Source organism: Trachinotus anak, unplaced genomic scaffold (assembly GCF_046630095.1).
Source record: "Trachinotus anak isolate AG129_WGS33_773 ecotype Australia unplaced genomic scaffold, CSIRO_AGI_Tana_v1 ptg000011l, whole genome shotgun sequence".
Lineage (NCBI taxonomy): Eukaryota > Metazoa > Chordata > Actinopteri > Carangiformes > Carangidae > Trachinotus > Trachinotus anak.
Genome location: NW_027273862.1, coordinates 22,639,952 through 22,656,654, shown reverse-complemented (window position 1 = coordinate 22,656,654; position 16,703 = coordinate 22,639,952). Strand labels below are relative to the sequence as shown.

The 16,703-nt window shown below is 40.4% G+C and overlaps 2 protein-coding genes across 2 annotated transcripts; one reads left to right on the top strand and one right to left on the bottom strand.

Moving 5' to 3' along the window:
* The first annotated feature begins 6,948 nt into the window (after window positions 1–6,948).
* On the top strand, window positions 6,949–11,130 carry hdc (histidine decarboxylase). Its single transcript, XM_071489024.1, has 12 exons — window positions 6,949–7,033; window positions 7,143–7,315; window positions 7,400–7,513; window positions 7,623–7,745; window positions 7,854–7,991; window positions 8,082–8,225; window positions 8,918–8,984; window positions 9,095–9,257; window positions 9,391–9,481; window positions 9,582–9,680; window positions 9,764–9,865; window positions 10,176–11,130. Exons 1-12 carry the CDS (start codon window positions 7,006–7,008, stop codon window positions 10,956–10,958), a joined length of 2,025 nt encoding a protein of 674 aa, XP_071345125.1. The 5' UTR covers window positions 6,949–7,005; the 3' UTR covers window positions 10,959–11,130.
* On the bottom strand, window positions 11,128–16,322 carry LOC139627865 (long-chain fatty acid transport protein 2-like). The gene is made up of 11 exons (XM_071489025.1): window positions 16,164–16,322; window positions 15,197–16,100; window positions 14,268–14,477; window positions 14,028–14,186; window positions 13,663–13,787; window positions 13,255–13,449; window positions 13,004–13,094; window positions 12,716–12,914; window positions 12,164–12,261; window positions 11,639–11,769; window positions 11,128–11,522 (listed from the first exon to the last, which is right to left on the bottom strand). Exons 2-11 carry the CDS (start codon window positions 15,675–15,677, stop codon window positions 11,349–11,351), a joined length of 1,863 nt encoding a protein of 620 aa, XP_071345126.1. The 5' UTR covers window positions 15,678–16,100; window positions 16,164–16,322; the 3' UTR covers window positions 11,128–11,348.
* Window positions 16,323–16,703: the final 381 nt, after the last annotated feature.

The following is a 16,703-nucleotide window of genomic DNA, read 5'->3' as shown; positions in this document are numbered from 1 at the left end:
CGTTTGTTTGTGCCACAGTGAACTGAAGTATTAATAACAAAAGTTTAGAAACCTTAAAGACACTATCTATAGATGTGGACGAAATACAAAACAGAAAGTCTATTGTATTAAAAGTGAAAACTCAAGATTTTGCTCTCAAACTGATTGACTGCAGACATGTGAGAAAAAAAAAACCGCAGTCCTCAGATGCCTGAAGATTTTGAGGGTTTATTGTGAACAGTAAACCCAGCTGAAACAATAGTAAACTAATCATATTTCCCAAATGATTACTTGAGAACTGTAAGGTTTTGATGGTGGAATGGTCCTTACTTAACTGGGGATGGCAGCAGCTACTGAGATATAGGCTACAACCATCAAGAAAAAATAAAGCATCCAAATTTTGATAGTGCTCTATCTGTTACTGACTTCTTACATTACACACAGCTATATTTACAGTTTTGGAGCCAACAAACTGGCATCCACCCAGTAGCCTATATAAAAGCTCTAACATCAACCACTCCAAATACCAAAAATTAGGTGGTGTCTACAACAAGGGCTGCAATTAGTATACACATTATGTACAATAGCTACTGTTTAATTTTACAAAATTCTTCTAAAATAGTATAAAAATATTGACATTTTACTCAGACTACTTAACAACCCCAAAATAAAACATCAAACAATCAAAACCCATTTTTTCCCCCCAACCTCCCCCTTTCCTTAGTTCACTTGTTTTGCCCCAACAAGGCCGACTGAACGCAGGAGGCCCTTGTCAACAACACCCTCAGGGGGGTGTCTCCATGACAGTGCTAATCCCAGGACATCACCTCAGACAGTGAGAGAGTGATCAGATACAGACTAGAAAGCATGGTAAATAAGAACATCTCCTGAAAATGATTCCGACTAATCATAAGTCAACTAAATAGGATCAATCTTAAGCAGATTAACACATTCATAAGGTCCACCAAACAAATAACTGAGCTTGTCTGTATGTGTGTATTTGGGAAAACACACATACAGCCCGTAGGGGACTTTATTATATAGCCCATAGGGGACTTTATTATAATGATAATGTAAACTTGAAAATTAAATTCCATGATATCATTGTAATTTTTCACTCATGTATGTGTTGTAGGATTACACTGGACTTGACTTGAATATGAGCAAAGCAGGAGAAGCAGTCAGCAGGTTCCATTTGAAAGTATTTAATTTGTTGTTTGCAGTCAGTCAGGTGTTAGCGGTTACAGGTGAGTGGTTATATTTCTACAAATGAAAGAAAGTATGCATACAGGTCAAATTCTATCATATTATCTTGAATGAAGCTATAAACAATTCTAAATTAAAATCAGTACATCAATATATTCTCATTTTAAATATATGATCATGTGGGAACAAGCCAATGAGATTACACATACTATTTTGCAAAGGAAACATGACCTGGGGAAATATAGTGAAATAAACCACACTTGCTCAACATATTCAGGAACAAAGGCATAAAGCTGGAAGGAACCAACTCAACTAAAGGGCAAACAGAAAATGAGCAAAGGATACAGAACAAATAATGCTCAAGGCACATGTGTGAGCTTCCCAGTTAGCACACCTCTGTTCATGCTGCTTTTTTGTGCAGCAATCATGTGACCCCACTTCCCTGAGTATGCATAAGTAAATATTAAGAAGATCTTCTCAGTCTTCAAGAATCAGTGAAAGATTGACTGTATTTGTTAGTTACTGAATAACATACTGATATTATATATGAAACATCTTTCACCTTACAGGGTTATACAAAACCTCTTCCAGTTTCAGACACAACAATAAGCTTTACATGACTGTTTAAAACTCCCCAAATTTTATACAGTCAGGTCAGGATATTTCCTTTGCTGCCTTTGAGATAAAATACAAAATAGTTAACAAAACAAAATCACTGTTGAATGAGTGCTGAAATAGCGCTTGGCATATAATATTAAATATCTAAGTTGCATTGTGACACAGTTTCAGGTTTTAAAACAAGACTAGATGAACTTTATTAATCACATGATTAGCGAATAGTTCTAGTTTTCTAAGTCACTGTGCTTTGGCAGTCACATTGTGTGAAAGAATACAAATTAGCCAATGTTCTGACAAATGATGTTTGAAGAGTGAAATTAGAGGTCAATTAAACAAATTTTTCAGACCTGTTGAACAGCCTCTCCCCCACTCTGATACCACTCACTGTAGCTGTGCACATTGTCGAATGTTGTCATCTCAAAGAACATACAAATCCAAAATTGGTGAAACAATACAGAACTTTTGAACCTAATTTATTGGGTGGGAGTGCATTTGCAGCAGTCCCACCCAATAAATATTCAGCAAATATTCATAACAAATATTCTTTCTTAATTGAAAATAAACTAATGGTGCGTTATAACCTGACACCAAAACTGCTGTCAGCATGAGGCAACATTTAGAAACCCATCCTTATTTCCCTTTTTTCACGGTCTCTGACTATCTCACCACCAGGCAAACTGATGTCGTGCCAAACTAAGTGGCCACATCCACTTTGTTTCTGACGTTAGGCTTTAATTATAAAGCCTGAGGGTTTCTTTGTGATAGGCTGGTGTCATGTTGATGTTTTAAGCCCATTTGAATGAAAGCAACAGGACAGAATCTCTCAGAAAGCACTTTGACTTTGATGTCACAATACAGCGCCTCAGCTTCAATTGCACAATTACGATTGAACTTGCTTTCATCAGGCTTGGACTCCCAGATGTTAAGACACACAAGGAGCACAATAGTCACAGTGTGCTCTGCTCCATGTCACATAGCACTTATTTCTGTTTATTCAAACACACACACTTACCAGTACCCTAATCATTGCCTGATACTGGACTTCCTGCCTTCGGTTTGATCAAAAGTCTGGCAGACTCAGAGCGCTCAGATTCAAAGAACTTGTGGGTTCAAGCTCAACTTTGGACTTGTAAGCTTTAAAGCAAAGTTCAAGGGAGCTAGAAAGGAAGTGGCGTTCTACTCACCTGGAAGAATCTCTAAAACCTTGGAAAGACAGTTTATTGTTATATAAAAAAAGTCTCCGTAAAGCCAGAACCTCCTATTATTCATCATTAGAAGAAAACAAGAATAATCCCAGGTTTCTGTTCAGCACTGTAGCCATGCAGACAGACAGCCACAGCTCTGTTGAACCATCTGTTCCTTTAGCCCTCAATTGTAATGACTTTATGAACTTCTGTACAAATAAAATGGTCTCTGTTTGAGATAAATTTCCATCATTATGCAGATGACACCCAGCTGTACTTATCCTTGAAGCCAGGTGAGACTAACCAGGTAGCCAGGCTTCAGGCGTGTCTTAAGGACATAAAAACCTGGATGACCAGTAATTTCTTACTCTTAAATTCTTAATATTGACTCTGGATGACATCACCTTAGCCTCCAGTGCTACAGTCAGAAACCTTGGTGTCATTTTTCACCAGGACTTGTCCTTAACTTCACATATAAAGGAAGTCTTTAGGACAGCCTTCTTCCACCTGAGCAATATTTCAAAAATCAGACCCATCTCTGTCTAAAGGATGCTGAAAAGCTAGTTCATGCATTTGTTACCTCAAGACTGGACTACGGTAACTCTTTATTGTCAGGATGTCCCAAAAATTCAGTAAAAAGCCTCCAATTGATCCAAAATGCTGCAGCACGAGTACTGACAGGAACTAGGGAACGAGATCACATCTCTCCTGTGTTAGCTTCTCTGCATTGGCTCCCTGTAAAATCCAGGATAGAATTTAAAATCCTCCTCCTCACCTACAAAGCCATTAATGGTCTACTTGTGGTTCCCAGAGTTTGTAAGAGCAGAATAGGGGGCAGAGCCTTCAGCTATCAGGCTCCTCTCCTGTGGAACCAGCTCCCAGTGTGGGTTTGGGAGGCAGACACCCTCTCTACCTTTAAGATCAGGCTTAAAACTGTCCTCTTTGATAAAGCTTATAGTTAGGGCTGGCTCGGGTACGTCCTGAACCATCCCTTAGTTATGCTGCTATACAGCTAGACTGCTGGGGGATTTCCATGATGCACTGGGCTCTCTCTCTCTCTCTCTCTCTCTCTCTTGACTACTTTATGCCATTAACTTTGTATGTTTTTTTTCTCTCCCGTGCTTCTCCTCTCTCTCCCTCTCTCTCTCCTCATTCTGCAGGTATCTCTGCCTCTGGAGCAGCAGGATCCATATCCACCACTACTCATCTTTACTATTAACCACTGTTATCTGTCATTATTATTGATAACACCATTACCTACACAGCTGTTCCTGGTCTCTCTCTCTCCCTCTCTTCTCTCCCCTCTCCTCCCCTTCCCCCTCTTTCTATCTTCTCCTAAACCCAACCGTTGGAGGCAGACGGCCGCCCACCCTGAGCCCGGTTCTGTTGGAGGTTTCTTCCTGTTAAAAGGGAGTTTTTCCTCCTCCCTGTCTCCAAGCGCTTGCTCTTTGTAGGAACAGTTGGGTTTTTCTCTATAACGATGTAAGGTCTCAACCTTACCCTGTAAATTGCCTCGAGATAATGTATATCATGATTTGGCGCTATACAAATAAAATTGAACTTAATTGAATTGAATATCTTTTCAGAGAAGGCCTTGAATATTTCAGCAAGACAACAGCAAACTGCCTTCTGCACATATTACAAAACCATGGCTCTGTAGTAGAAGAATCTGGATGCTAAACTGGCCTGCCTGCAGTCCAGACTTGTCAGCCATTGAAAACATTTGCATCACAAAAATAAAAATATGACAAAGGAGATCCCGAACTTTTGAGCAGCTGAAATCCTATATCAGGCAAGAATGGGACAACATTTCCCTTTCAAAATTCCAGCAAGTGATCACCTCAGTTCCTAAACATAACAACGTGTTGTTAAAAGATGCAGCACAGTGGTAAACTTGCTCCTGTCCCAAACTTTTTTAAATGTGTTGCTGGCATCAAATTCAAATTGAGCATATATTTTTTATTAAACAATAAAATTTCAGCATTTCAACATTTGATATGTTGTCTTTGTTCCATATGGGTTTCCATGATTTGCACATCATCCCATTCTGTTTTTATTATTCTTTTATTATTCTTTTATTATTCTTTTTTTGGAAACAGGGTTGAACTTTCTGAAAATAACCTTTAGGTTTAATCAACATGTAGTTTAAATATGACAGGAAACAGAGGTTTCAAATGACTTATATATACATCCCTCTGTGTTTTATAAGGTTCACTAAATCAATATAATTAATGCACTCATCATAATCTCTCTGGTATGAGTGTGAATGTGTGCTTAGTGTGTTTGAATTATGGTTAGATTTGTGTCCAACCACTGGCTCCCCCAGAAAAGCACATGAGATCTAGCACATGTCAAGCACAATGCAAAGTAAAGAGTGTTGTGAGTGAACAGTCCAGGTGCTGCTCGAGCCTTTGTCTGCATTTAAAAGGCAGAGATAAGCTGTGACGTGGATGTGTTTACCCTCCTCATCCTATTACCTTTTACTGAATGTTGATTCATTGTTCATTTTTTTTAGCTATGTCCCCTGTACCTTACTTTTCTATCTGTTTGTAAAAGGTCTTCCTGCAATACAAATACTGATTTGCTCTAACAGTCATCCTCTGTAATATGTTCAGGCAAGATGAGAGGAGGAAATAGCAGAGCTGGCTTCGACTACATATTTACCATACAGATAAAGTGTAAGAGTGGTATCAATTTGATTCCCAGCATGAAAGAAAGGAAATAGCCTGGGTGTATTTACCCAAATATGCAACTGCTACTTTGATTAAAGAGTGAGTTTAAATGTTAACAATTGAATTTAATAACTGTCTGAGGACCAGAGAAATTATATTATTAATATAGACAGAGCTGTGTCTCCTATCCATTCCTACCCTCATTAATCCACTCATGACTCCTCAGTGGTAGTGGAAGAACTCAGATCCATTACAGGTAAAGGTCATGCATTTAAAATTCTACTTAAGTAAAAGCACAGAGGTACGGTCAGCTAAATTTACCTAAAGTATTAAAAGTGAAAGTGCATATTTTGCAGAAAATCAACCCTTATGACTGATATACTAATATGGTAAAATAGATTGTTAATTTTGCTACACCCGTGTGTGAGAAGCAGTTGACCATTGTAGCTGTTCAAAGTTTTAACTACTTTATACACAGATTTGTAGTTTAATTCAGTGGTTCCCAACCTAGGGGTTGGGCCTCTCCAAAGATAAACGATAAAAGGAAAAAAAATATGTTCTGCTACACAAATCTAGGTAAATTTTTCAGACCTTCTAACATATATGCACTTTGGGCCACAAGTACTTGAAAATTTTACTTACGAACAGTACTTGGTGTACTTAGTTACAGCCCTGTCCTGTGCATCCCCACCAGTGTAACACTTTGGAGGAGGCCTAAACCCTTGATTGAGAACCATACAGGCTGCTGGACTCAAATGTAAAAAGGTTGTTAAACTAGTTTCAGCTTGGCCAGTTACAACAGTAAAATGCATAAACATAAATGCATAAACATATACTTTACAAAATATTATGATTATTGTTTAATATATTACAAAATAGGGCTGTGCATTAGCTATTTATCTTATAAATTATCCTATAAGTTTATAATCTGATATATGACATAACTAATTACTATAACTAATTACAGTGACATTTTTGACACATCAAAAGAATTAGTTTTAGGTGTAGGGCAACTGATGTATATTGATGTTATATTGATTTTATATTGAAGTATGATTACACTGTTGATACATTGTTATGTTTAATATGGTATATGAATAATAAACCATCACCACCAAAGGAAGGTAAATATCTGATGCAAATATCGAGTTAATGGGATCAACAATTCCAAAAACAGAAAGAGTACATGGAGGACATTTCTTTAGTGGTTCAAATGCGTCACCAACTCAGGGCGTGTTCTTCACAAAAGGATCTATATAGGTCTGTGATCTCTTCCACTGAATACACAAAGCATAGCCACCAGTTACACACAACAGATTAACTCAAAGAGCTCTCATCTTTACAAAATGCAGGCTGAGGAATACAATCGTAGAGGTAATCATGAGTCCATTTTTACTATATACTTGATTTGTCTATGTTAATGTTGTGTTTCACTGCAAATAATACTACATATTAATAAGTTCCATTGTCCACTCCTGATCAGGTAAGGAGCTGGTGGACTACATCACGCAGTACCTGGGCTCCATCAGGGAGAGAAGGGTGATTCCAGATGTGAAACCAGGTTACATGAAGGAGCTTCTCCCTGCTACTGCGCCTATGGAGCCGGAGGACTGGGAGAGTATCTTCAACGACATTGAGAAAGTCATAATGCCAGGAGTAAGTTCCTACTGTCACCTATCATTATTTCAGCCATTTGAAAATATTGCAAGGAAGCAAGTATTTTGTCCTCTTTTTCCTCAGGTGGTTCACTGGCAGAGCCCTCACATGCATGCGTACTACCCCAGCCTGACGTCATGGCCCTCTATGCTCGGGGACATGCTGGCCGATGCCATCAACTGTGTTGGATTCACCTGGGTAAGGGGACAACCCCCATTTTTTTTCCCTCCACTTTCCTACCTGAAAACAGCAAAAACATCACAACAGTGAGGTCCCGGTGAATGATGTTGATACTGGTTTCACACAGGCGTCTAGCCCAGCATGTACAGAGTTGGAAATGAATGTGATGGACTGGTTGTGTAAAGCTCTGGGGCTCCCCTCCTTTTTTCTGCATCACCATCCTGACAGCAGAGGTGGAGGCATACTGCAGGTTCATGACACCTTGATCTGATTTTTTTAAACCAAGAACCTTGATACAACAGTCTTTGTGGTAACTGGGAGCTGATTATCTTCCTCTTCTTTTTGACTCTCCTGTTAGAGCACAGTCAGTGAGAGTACACTGATTGCTCTGCTGGCAGCCAGGAAAGACAAAATTTTGCAGCTGCGGGCCGAGCTCGACCAGGACGTGGATGATTCGGTCCTAAATTCAAGGCTGGTAGCCTACGCTTCAGATCAGGTCCGTGTTACCACTTCTTGTATAATAACTCACTATCAATCTGATGGACTCAGCTGATAAACTGATTCGATGCAACGGCTGCTTTTACAGGCTCATTCCTCAGTTGAGAAGGCAGGTCTGATTTCTCTGGTGAAGATCAGGTTTCTGCCCACCGATGAGCAGTTGTCTCTGAGGGGAGACACTTTAAAACAAGCCATACAAGAAGACAGGAGGATGGGACTGGTCCCTTTCATGGTACGTATTTGATACCGAAGGAAGGGTGGGTATCATGAGGGCAAGGGGGTGCCTATGTGGAGAATTTTACATCACATACTGTACAATATGTTTCAATACTGCCAACTAGTTTTTGAAAGTGTACATTAGAGTGATTTCCTGAATGCCTCATTCCAGATAACAAGTCCTGAAACTCACAGAACCTAGCTTGACTTAACACTCTTTACACATTGATGCATCAGTATTAATAATCTTATAATGTAATATATGACAATGTATTAGTCACAGGGGACATTTTACCCTGTGGCACATTTGAACCACTAAAGAAATGTCCTCCATGTGCTCTTTCTGTTATTGGAATTGTTGATCACGTCACCCATTAACTCTATATTTGCATCAGATATTTACTTTCCTTTGGTGGTGATGGTTTATTAATTCATATCTCAGGGAAATGATCCTATATTAAGCATAAAGATGTATCAACAGTGTTTTGCTTTTGATACTGAGGTAATTTTTGCTGATAATACCAATTAATGCACTTCTTCCATCACTGCCAAGCACTAAATGTTCACTTTCATAGTGTGTTGCAACAGAAATGATGATGCCTAAATGGTAAAACAAAACACTCAAACAGCTAGAAAAGTAATTGAATTATGTACACAACAAAACATTGGTTTGTGTTTTTAATTAAAACTCCTTTCTCTCCTGTGCAGCTGTGTGCGACTTTGGGAACTACAGGAGTGTGTGCCTTTGACAAGCTGTCTGAACTAGGACCAGTGTGTATGTCTTCAAATTTACTTTCAGTGATGTCTGCTTCATCACTGTTTGCAAAGTCAAACACCAATATGCATTATGAGAACAGTACTTGTATTTAAATCTTTTTTTTACAGGTACAGAGGAGGGCCTGTGGCTTCATGTTGACGCTGCGTATGCCGGCTCGGCCTACTTCTGTCCTGAGCTCCGTTGGTCCCTGGAGGGCATTGAATTTGCTCACTCTTTTGTCTTTAACCCTTCCAAGTGGATGATGGTGCATTTTGACTGCACAGCCTTCTGGTAAGTAATTATACTGAAACCTTATATCCCCTCTATAGAAATAAACATTACCTGAAGGTAAAAATCAATAAATCCAAAGTTAACATGGAGGATGCTTGTTGGATGGTAAGATGGTTTATCTTTGTTTTCTCAGGGTAAAGGATAAATATAAGCTCCAACAGACCTTCAGTGTTGATCCTGTTTATCTCAGACATGAAAACTCACAGGCAGCCACTGACTTTATGGTATGATAATATTACACCTTCACCAAATTTAATATTCAACTATTATAGTGAATAATTTCATCCAGTAACAGTAATAACAGTGTTTCTCTCTATTGTTCAGCATTGGCAAATTCCCCTCAGCCGACGTTTCCGTTCGCTCAAACTCTGGTTTGTCATGCGCTCTTTTGGACTGAAAAACCTCCAGGCCCATATCAGTCATGTAAGTGGCACTCCTGCAAATTATTTTAGGGAAAAATACAAACCCAGTATTATAATATTAACATTTTTAACTGTTGTTTTTAGGGGATTGAGATGGCAAAGCTCTTAGAGTCACACATAAGGAGTGACCCAAATTTTGAGGTTCCTGCTCAGAGGCACCTTGGCCTGGTGGTGTTCTGTCTGAAAGTATGTAGCACAACTTTGATCTATCTAAGCAATAAACTATAAAAATGTTTGTATTAAATTTGGTTCTATCTTTGTTAAGCAACATATCCTTCACTGGCTAATTATTATTGAGACGTATAAACCTCCCAGTCACACCTTGTTCAAAGGTGAGTTACTTGACTAGGTGAAGGGGTGAGCAATATCAGTGATCAGTAAAAAGAGCTGAAACCCTAAGCTGATGTCGCTGAAAATGCTTTAATTTTGTTTGGAAGCTTTAAGTTTTTTGGCCCTGCAGTGTTCATGTATATTTAATGTGATTTTCTTATTGTAGGGAGGAAATGCTTTAACCCAGGAGCTGTTGAGGAGACTGACCCGGTCAGGCACCATGTACCTCATCCCTGCCGACATTCACACCAAACGCATCATCCGATTCACAGTGACCTCACAGTTCACTACTGCAGATGACATCCTTAAAGACTGGGGCTTCATCTCCAAAACGGCTGCCACTCTTCTGGCTGAGACGCAGGGTCTGAATAACGCAGACCAATCCAAGTCAGGAGAAGACGAGGCGATAAGAGCAGAAGAAAATCAAGACCCAGACTCAGACACCAGATCTGATGAGAAAGAGGATGCTGCATCCAGGCTGGACAAAGCTGAAGTGGAGCTGTGGATTGACAAGGCTTGGAATCAATCTAGGAGACCAATGCGCTCCCTTAGCTGCAGCAGCGAGCCTCTACCTTACACTTACATTGGGCCGCTGTCTGGCTACGACTTTGACACACGGCCCAGTTTTAAAGATGTTGCGGGCGCCCTCCCCACGCCATCAACACCAGGATCCAGTCCTATGATTAAGATTACAGAGATGCCTTCAAATCTGCTGGGTAAACAGGTCCTGAAAAAGCTGACAAAGTTCTACAGTGTGCCCAGTTTCTGCAACCAGTGGGTGCAGTGTGGCCGGCACCAACTGTGCTGCCCCCTGAAGGTTTCACAGACGGCTCAAAAACACTTGTCCTCCACCTGCAGAAGAATGAACTGTATGTCTTCCTCCCCTGTAGCCAACACAGCTCCCTCTCCTACTCCACTGGAAACTGCCACTGCACCTAAGCTCCTGTAATGCTCCTGAAAGCAGCGTACACTAGGTCATACACACACAGTGATTCAGCGAATTTATAATTAAGCAATTTACTGCTGTTGTGGCCGTGTTTTTACGCTGAGCTTTAAATTGAAGATCTCTATCTAATTATGTCAGTGATTTGGGATTAATTTGCTCATTTACAATCACGTTTTTACAATCTTTTTATTAAAAAGTGTTTCAAAGAACATTTTATCCCTTGAAATATTTCAGTGCACCATATTCCTCACAGAAGGTAAAGCAGCTGCACATAAACACTCACAGTGTGCAGGTCATTAAGCATCATTTGGCATCCTGTATCAGCTAAAAACTAAGAATCAAATGTACTATTTGAGGATGATGATCTGATCTAATAATAAACATTGAACTCATTCACAGCCTGATTTTTCCCTCTGCGATGGAGCTGAATATCTCCTGGGTCATGGGTACATAGCCTTTGTTGTCCTCCAGGTAGAACAGAGGATCCCTAACGACGGCAGGGTCGAAGCCCTCCTCTGCCAGCTTCACCTTCATTTGCTTAAAAGTCCCAGTCACTATCAGTGAATCCTGCCAGAGCAAAATCAGCGCAACGGTTATATAATGGCCGCAAGACATTTTTAGACAATTTCCTGATTATCGATATGCTTTAATCTCAGTATCACATCCAGCTGGACTGTGTTTACCTGTATGCGGATGAAGCGTGGCCTCGCATAGCTGGGGAGATGGTTTTTGACATGCTGATATGTAGCTTTGCTGTCAAAGTCCAAGTTTTCCTTCAACTTTAGTGCTGCCATTCCAATTCGTCCCTCGTGTCCTAATCAGTCAAGGTCAAAGCAGAAACAGGAATTTCACAACATGAGTATAAACAGCTCTGAGTGTGTGTTTCATACATTGACAAGGTAAATGAGCAGCTACTTCAAATACATGCTTTCCTGTTTCAACTTCATCTCGGTTTTTATGTTTGGTTTTTTTTACTTTATTTGCTGGCTTACATGCAAGCATGTGAAACTTAATGTGAGACGAGAGGTCTTACAGAACCTTTAAAAATCACTCAAACAGACATAGTGATCAGATGAAAGGCTTTTACTAAAACTTTGTGTTTTTGAGACACATATTTTCACAGAAATACTTTTTTTTTTTTAAATAACCATTATCTAATGAGTTTGTCCTTAATAGAATTAAGTTATTGCTAGCAGTAAAATAATTACCTGGCACCTTCACACCATAGACATTAGCCTCCTCAATGCAGTCCACCATGAGCAAATGATCAGCCACCTCTGTGGTTGCCACATTTTCTCCTTTCCACCTGCATGAGGTGACAGAGCAAACACAGTATGTGCATAACTTAGCTGCATGTCCTCATTTTGAGCATAGCCTGGCAAAGATTTTTTTATTTGCAGAAAATGCTAAAATATTAATATGAATGACGTGTGCATTTCCTCAGATTTGAAATTACGTTACCTAAATTCAAGGCCTATAATGGGTCCGAATATAATCAAATGTAATGTTTCTCCTGCATCTTAAATTCAGTTTCCAGTAATGAATTTGGACTTATTCTCCAACTAACTGACTTTAAAAAATCAAAGAGATCCTGAGTTGATAAAATCTGCAGGGATTCTGCAAACGTCAACCATGCATCATGTTCAGGTTTTGTTCTTCCTCTGACATTGTTGTTTACCCATCGCTAACCAGATGTGGGCCCAGTGTCCTCATTATTTGCTCAGCTTGTGAAATTTGATTTATGTGTTCCATCCACACACCTGAAAGTGTCTCCAATACGGTCTTGAAAGAAGACAAATCCTTCATTGTCTATCTTTAAAAGGTCGCCACTGTTAAAGTAGAGGTCCCCCTTCGCAAACACATCTCTCAGCTGCTTCTTCTCTGTCTGCTGCCTGTTCTTGGCGTAGCCGCTGAAAGGTGTTCTTTTCCCAATCTTTGCCACCAACAAACCAGTTTCTCCTGCAGGTAAAATAATCAAGAACAGGATATGCATTAGTGAGAGCTAAAAGGTCAAGAGAGAGCCTTATTTTTGGAGGATACTGGCTCACCTCTGGGGACTTCAATGCAAAATCCTCTGGAGTCTTTGACCGGCTCCTCTTTCTCTGTGTCGTACCTTATGAGGGCATACGGACATCCCATCTGAAAAACAGTTCAAGGCAATGAAACTTACTGAATGTCTGAACTTGTTTTGAACATTATATCTCATAATTCTGCAAATATACTCTTCACACTGTCATGTTGAAATGAGGTGCTGTATCATCTAAATTCTTCTGATGTTCACAAATTGCACCATGCAGACCTTGTGTAGGAAATGCTCTTTGCCAATAGCTCCAATTTTCCCAATGTAGTTGACAAAGCCAACATTTCCTTCCGTCGCTCCGTAGCATTCACAGATACGTATGTCCCCAAAACGCTGCAGGAAGTCAGCCCAGGTGTCGGCCCTCATCCCATTCCCCAGAGCCAATCGGACTTTATGATCTCTGTCATTGTCTCTCTAGAGGAGAGTGAAGGAGAGGTGAGACTCGGATAATAAATATTATATGATATCCGCCTTTGGTTCAGAGTACAAACGCGGATTCTGACTGAAGACATTAGCTGCCCATGCAAATTTCATTTTAAAGTATTTTAGTTACTAACGTAGTTAGCAACATATTGTTAGTTACACAATACTAATTATCACCATATGTGACATTATACTGAGGTTTACCTTTGGTGTGTTGCAGAGGTAGCGCATAATTTCCCCTATGTATTGAATGACCGTCACATTGTACTTTCTACAGTCATTCCAGAAGTGAGAGGCAGAGAATTTCCGCCTTAAAACAACAGTGATGCCTAGAAATCAAGAGGCACAGATTTCAGCGACAGGTTCTAAACTTGTGAACTTTAGGACTTTGAAATACAAACAGGGAAAATCAGAGAACACCTGCCTGTTATTTTAGGTCATATACCTGTTAGTTTAACCTTTAATACACTCAGTGTCATCACCAGGATGCAGCCTGGAAATCATGTTTTGTAGTTTTATGATGCTTTTATACAGTAGATGGTGTTTTATGGGAAGTAATCACGGGTTACCTTTTTCTATGGCTCCACAAAGCCCCATCAGAAAGCCTGAACTGTGGTAGAGAGGCAGGTTTATGTAGATGATATCGTCTGAGCGTACGCCAGCGATCAACTGAAGGAAAGATGCCATCCATAGCCTCTCGTGGTTGATAACAGCTGCCTTGGGAAGCCCTAAAAGATCACATTGCCATTAAAAGCAGACATAGAATAGTGCTGCATCTGCAGATAGGAAGTGAAGCCCATCACATATACCTGTGGTTCCTGAGGTATAGATGTACAGCGCAGGACTCTTAATGTTGATGTTGGCCCTCAGCTGGGGAGACAGAGGCTGGTCTGAGGCCTGCTGAATTTTATCGGAGAGGCTTTCGATGCCTTCCACATTGCAGTCGTCACCGAGGATAAACACAAGAACACCCTGCTGCTTCAAGGTGGGCAACACCTCCTCTATGGCGCCTCGTAAATCTGAGAGACACAGGCAAAAGAAAGCTAGTGATGGCCTCATGGAAGTCAATGCAGTAACAATATAGCAGCAAAACAAAGAATCCGACTCTGGCTCTCAGTTGCTCTCAATATTGGTCAGGCTACACTGATTTGTCTGCCCATGCTAATACATCAGGGGTCAGCATGTCAGCTTACTGCAGATATCAGTTCATATGTTGGCCAATAAGTAACAAAACCTGCAGCAAAGCAATGTCAGAGTAGTTTTATTTACTAGAATTGATTAATTTACAAAGTGTCTCCATTTCATAGTTAGTCCACCAGAGAGAACTGGCGTGTTGAATTTTCAAGCATATAATGCAAAAGTCGGTGCCAAGGTTGTGTGTTCATGATATGTGTTTATGTTTAAGACACGAATCATTTGTGATAAATAGTTATTTTAAACTTCCAGATACTGATATCAGCATCTGCCTTACAAATCCAGCCTATACTTTTTAATACCACGCACAGAACTATCACTCAAATTTAACACCACTGATAAGAGGACATTTATTCCTGCACAAGACTCCTATGGACAGGTGTTAATGAACTGGTGTCTGAAATCTGCAGGTTTATGTGGCTACACTAACGACCTGGGGGGGGGGGCAGGCTGGGAAAACCAGTGTCATCTTGTGTAATGCAACACAAGACAAATAAATAATGCAGAAAAAACCTGAAAATCCCTTTTGTGCTCACACGCTTACCGGCACCGGCGACCAAGGCCTTGGCCTCACAGCAGGAGAAGCAGTGCAGCAAAGATTTGGATCGGATGTTGTGGTTGAGCAGAGACGCGACGCACCCCAGCTTGGCCAGGGCGAGCCACGACCACACGAACTGCGGCTCGTTGCCAAAGAACAGGGCCACCGTGTCCCCCTCCTGCAGGCGGGCATGCACCGACAGAGCTCTGGCCACTTTGTTGCTTTCTCTGTCGGCTTGGCCGTAAGTGTAGGAGCTCTCCTCAAAAACGATGAACTTCTTCTGCGGCTGCCGGGACACCTTGTCCAGGAAACAGTCCACGATACTGTAGAACGGTCTCTGCTTCTTGAACCTGCCCAAGCGCATACCGATTTGAAGCGCACTGATTGCGTAACGGAAATCCGCCAGAAAATAAGGGTTTTTCGCGTAAAGCAATAATGGCAAAATTGCCGCACCCGTGAGGATGGTGTATAGAATATAAGCAAACATTGTCAGCAGAGATGCGTCAGTCCTGCCGCTGCAAGAGTCCCGAAAAGTTCAGCTTCCACCAGCAGAGAACATCTGCACAGAGACCTGCAGTTTACGCCTCTTGAACCTTGGGCTACTTTCTTCTTTGTGGGTGTTACAATGTGCTGTTCCTGGGTGGGAAGAAATCCAATGCCATTTTATAAGACAGCCCTAAATTAAGTGTGTAAGCTGTTGGTGCCAACAAAACACTTGATGAGTCCTGCTGACAGGCCACTTACGTGTAGATGGAGCGGGAGAAAACAATGCAATGAGGAGCAAGGAAGCAACATCTGGACATTTTAGAAAGGACAAATTCATCTTCATTTTGGTTGAGCAGCCTACGGGTTAAAACGGGTACAATACTGGAGAACCACGCAGGGCCTAGTATAATGTGACTGTTCGCCCCTTATTACTCTTTAATTAGCCTACACAGTAACAACAGGGTTGTTTACACCATATTCCCCAAACCTCGGTTTTGTATTGTACCCCGTTTACACCCCACATTTAGAAAAACACTTTTAATACTTATTTCGCCTAAATTGTTACTCCCTTGCTTCCCATAATTCCTACATTTAAAAACTAGACTAGAAAATTCATGCAATACAATTACACTGTAAATTATGGGCTGGGTTACAAAGTGTTGCCATATATTATGTAACTGTGGCCTACTTTTTTATGCTTTTACTGCTCATTCTTTCTTCAACCTTGTACCACTGACAACATGGGGAAATAAACTTTGGGCTATAAAGCCTGGCAAAGTATCAGTTTGACACACTGATGAGAAACAAAGCTTGTATATCCAACCCTCATGAGTTAATTATCAACAATATTCTGTCCAAACAACAGAAGAGAGACATTTTTTTTAATTTGAAAACTGCCCATCAGTGTTTACACTAGATCAACTAATTTGGGGAATAAATATTAAACATTAAAATGTTCCTAAAATTCACATAACTCATAACACAGCCAGGAACAAATGCACTTACAAATAACTTAAAATGACCTTAC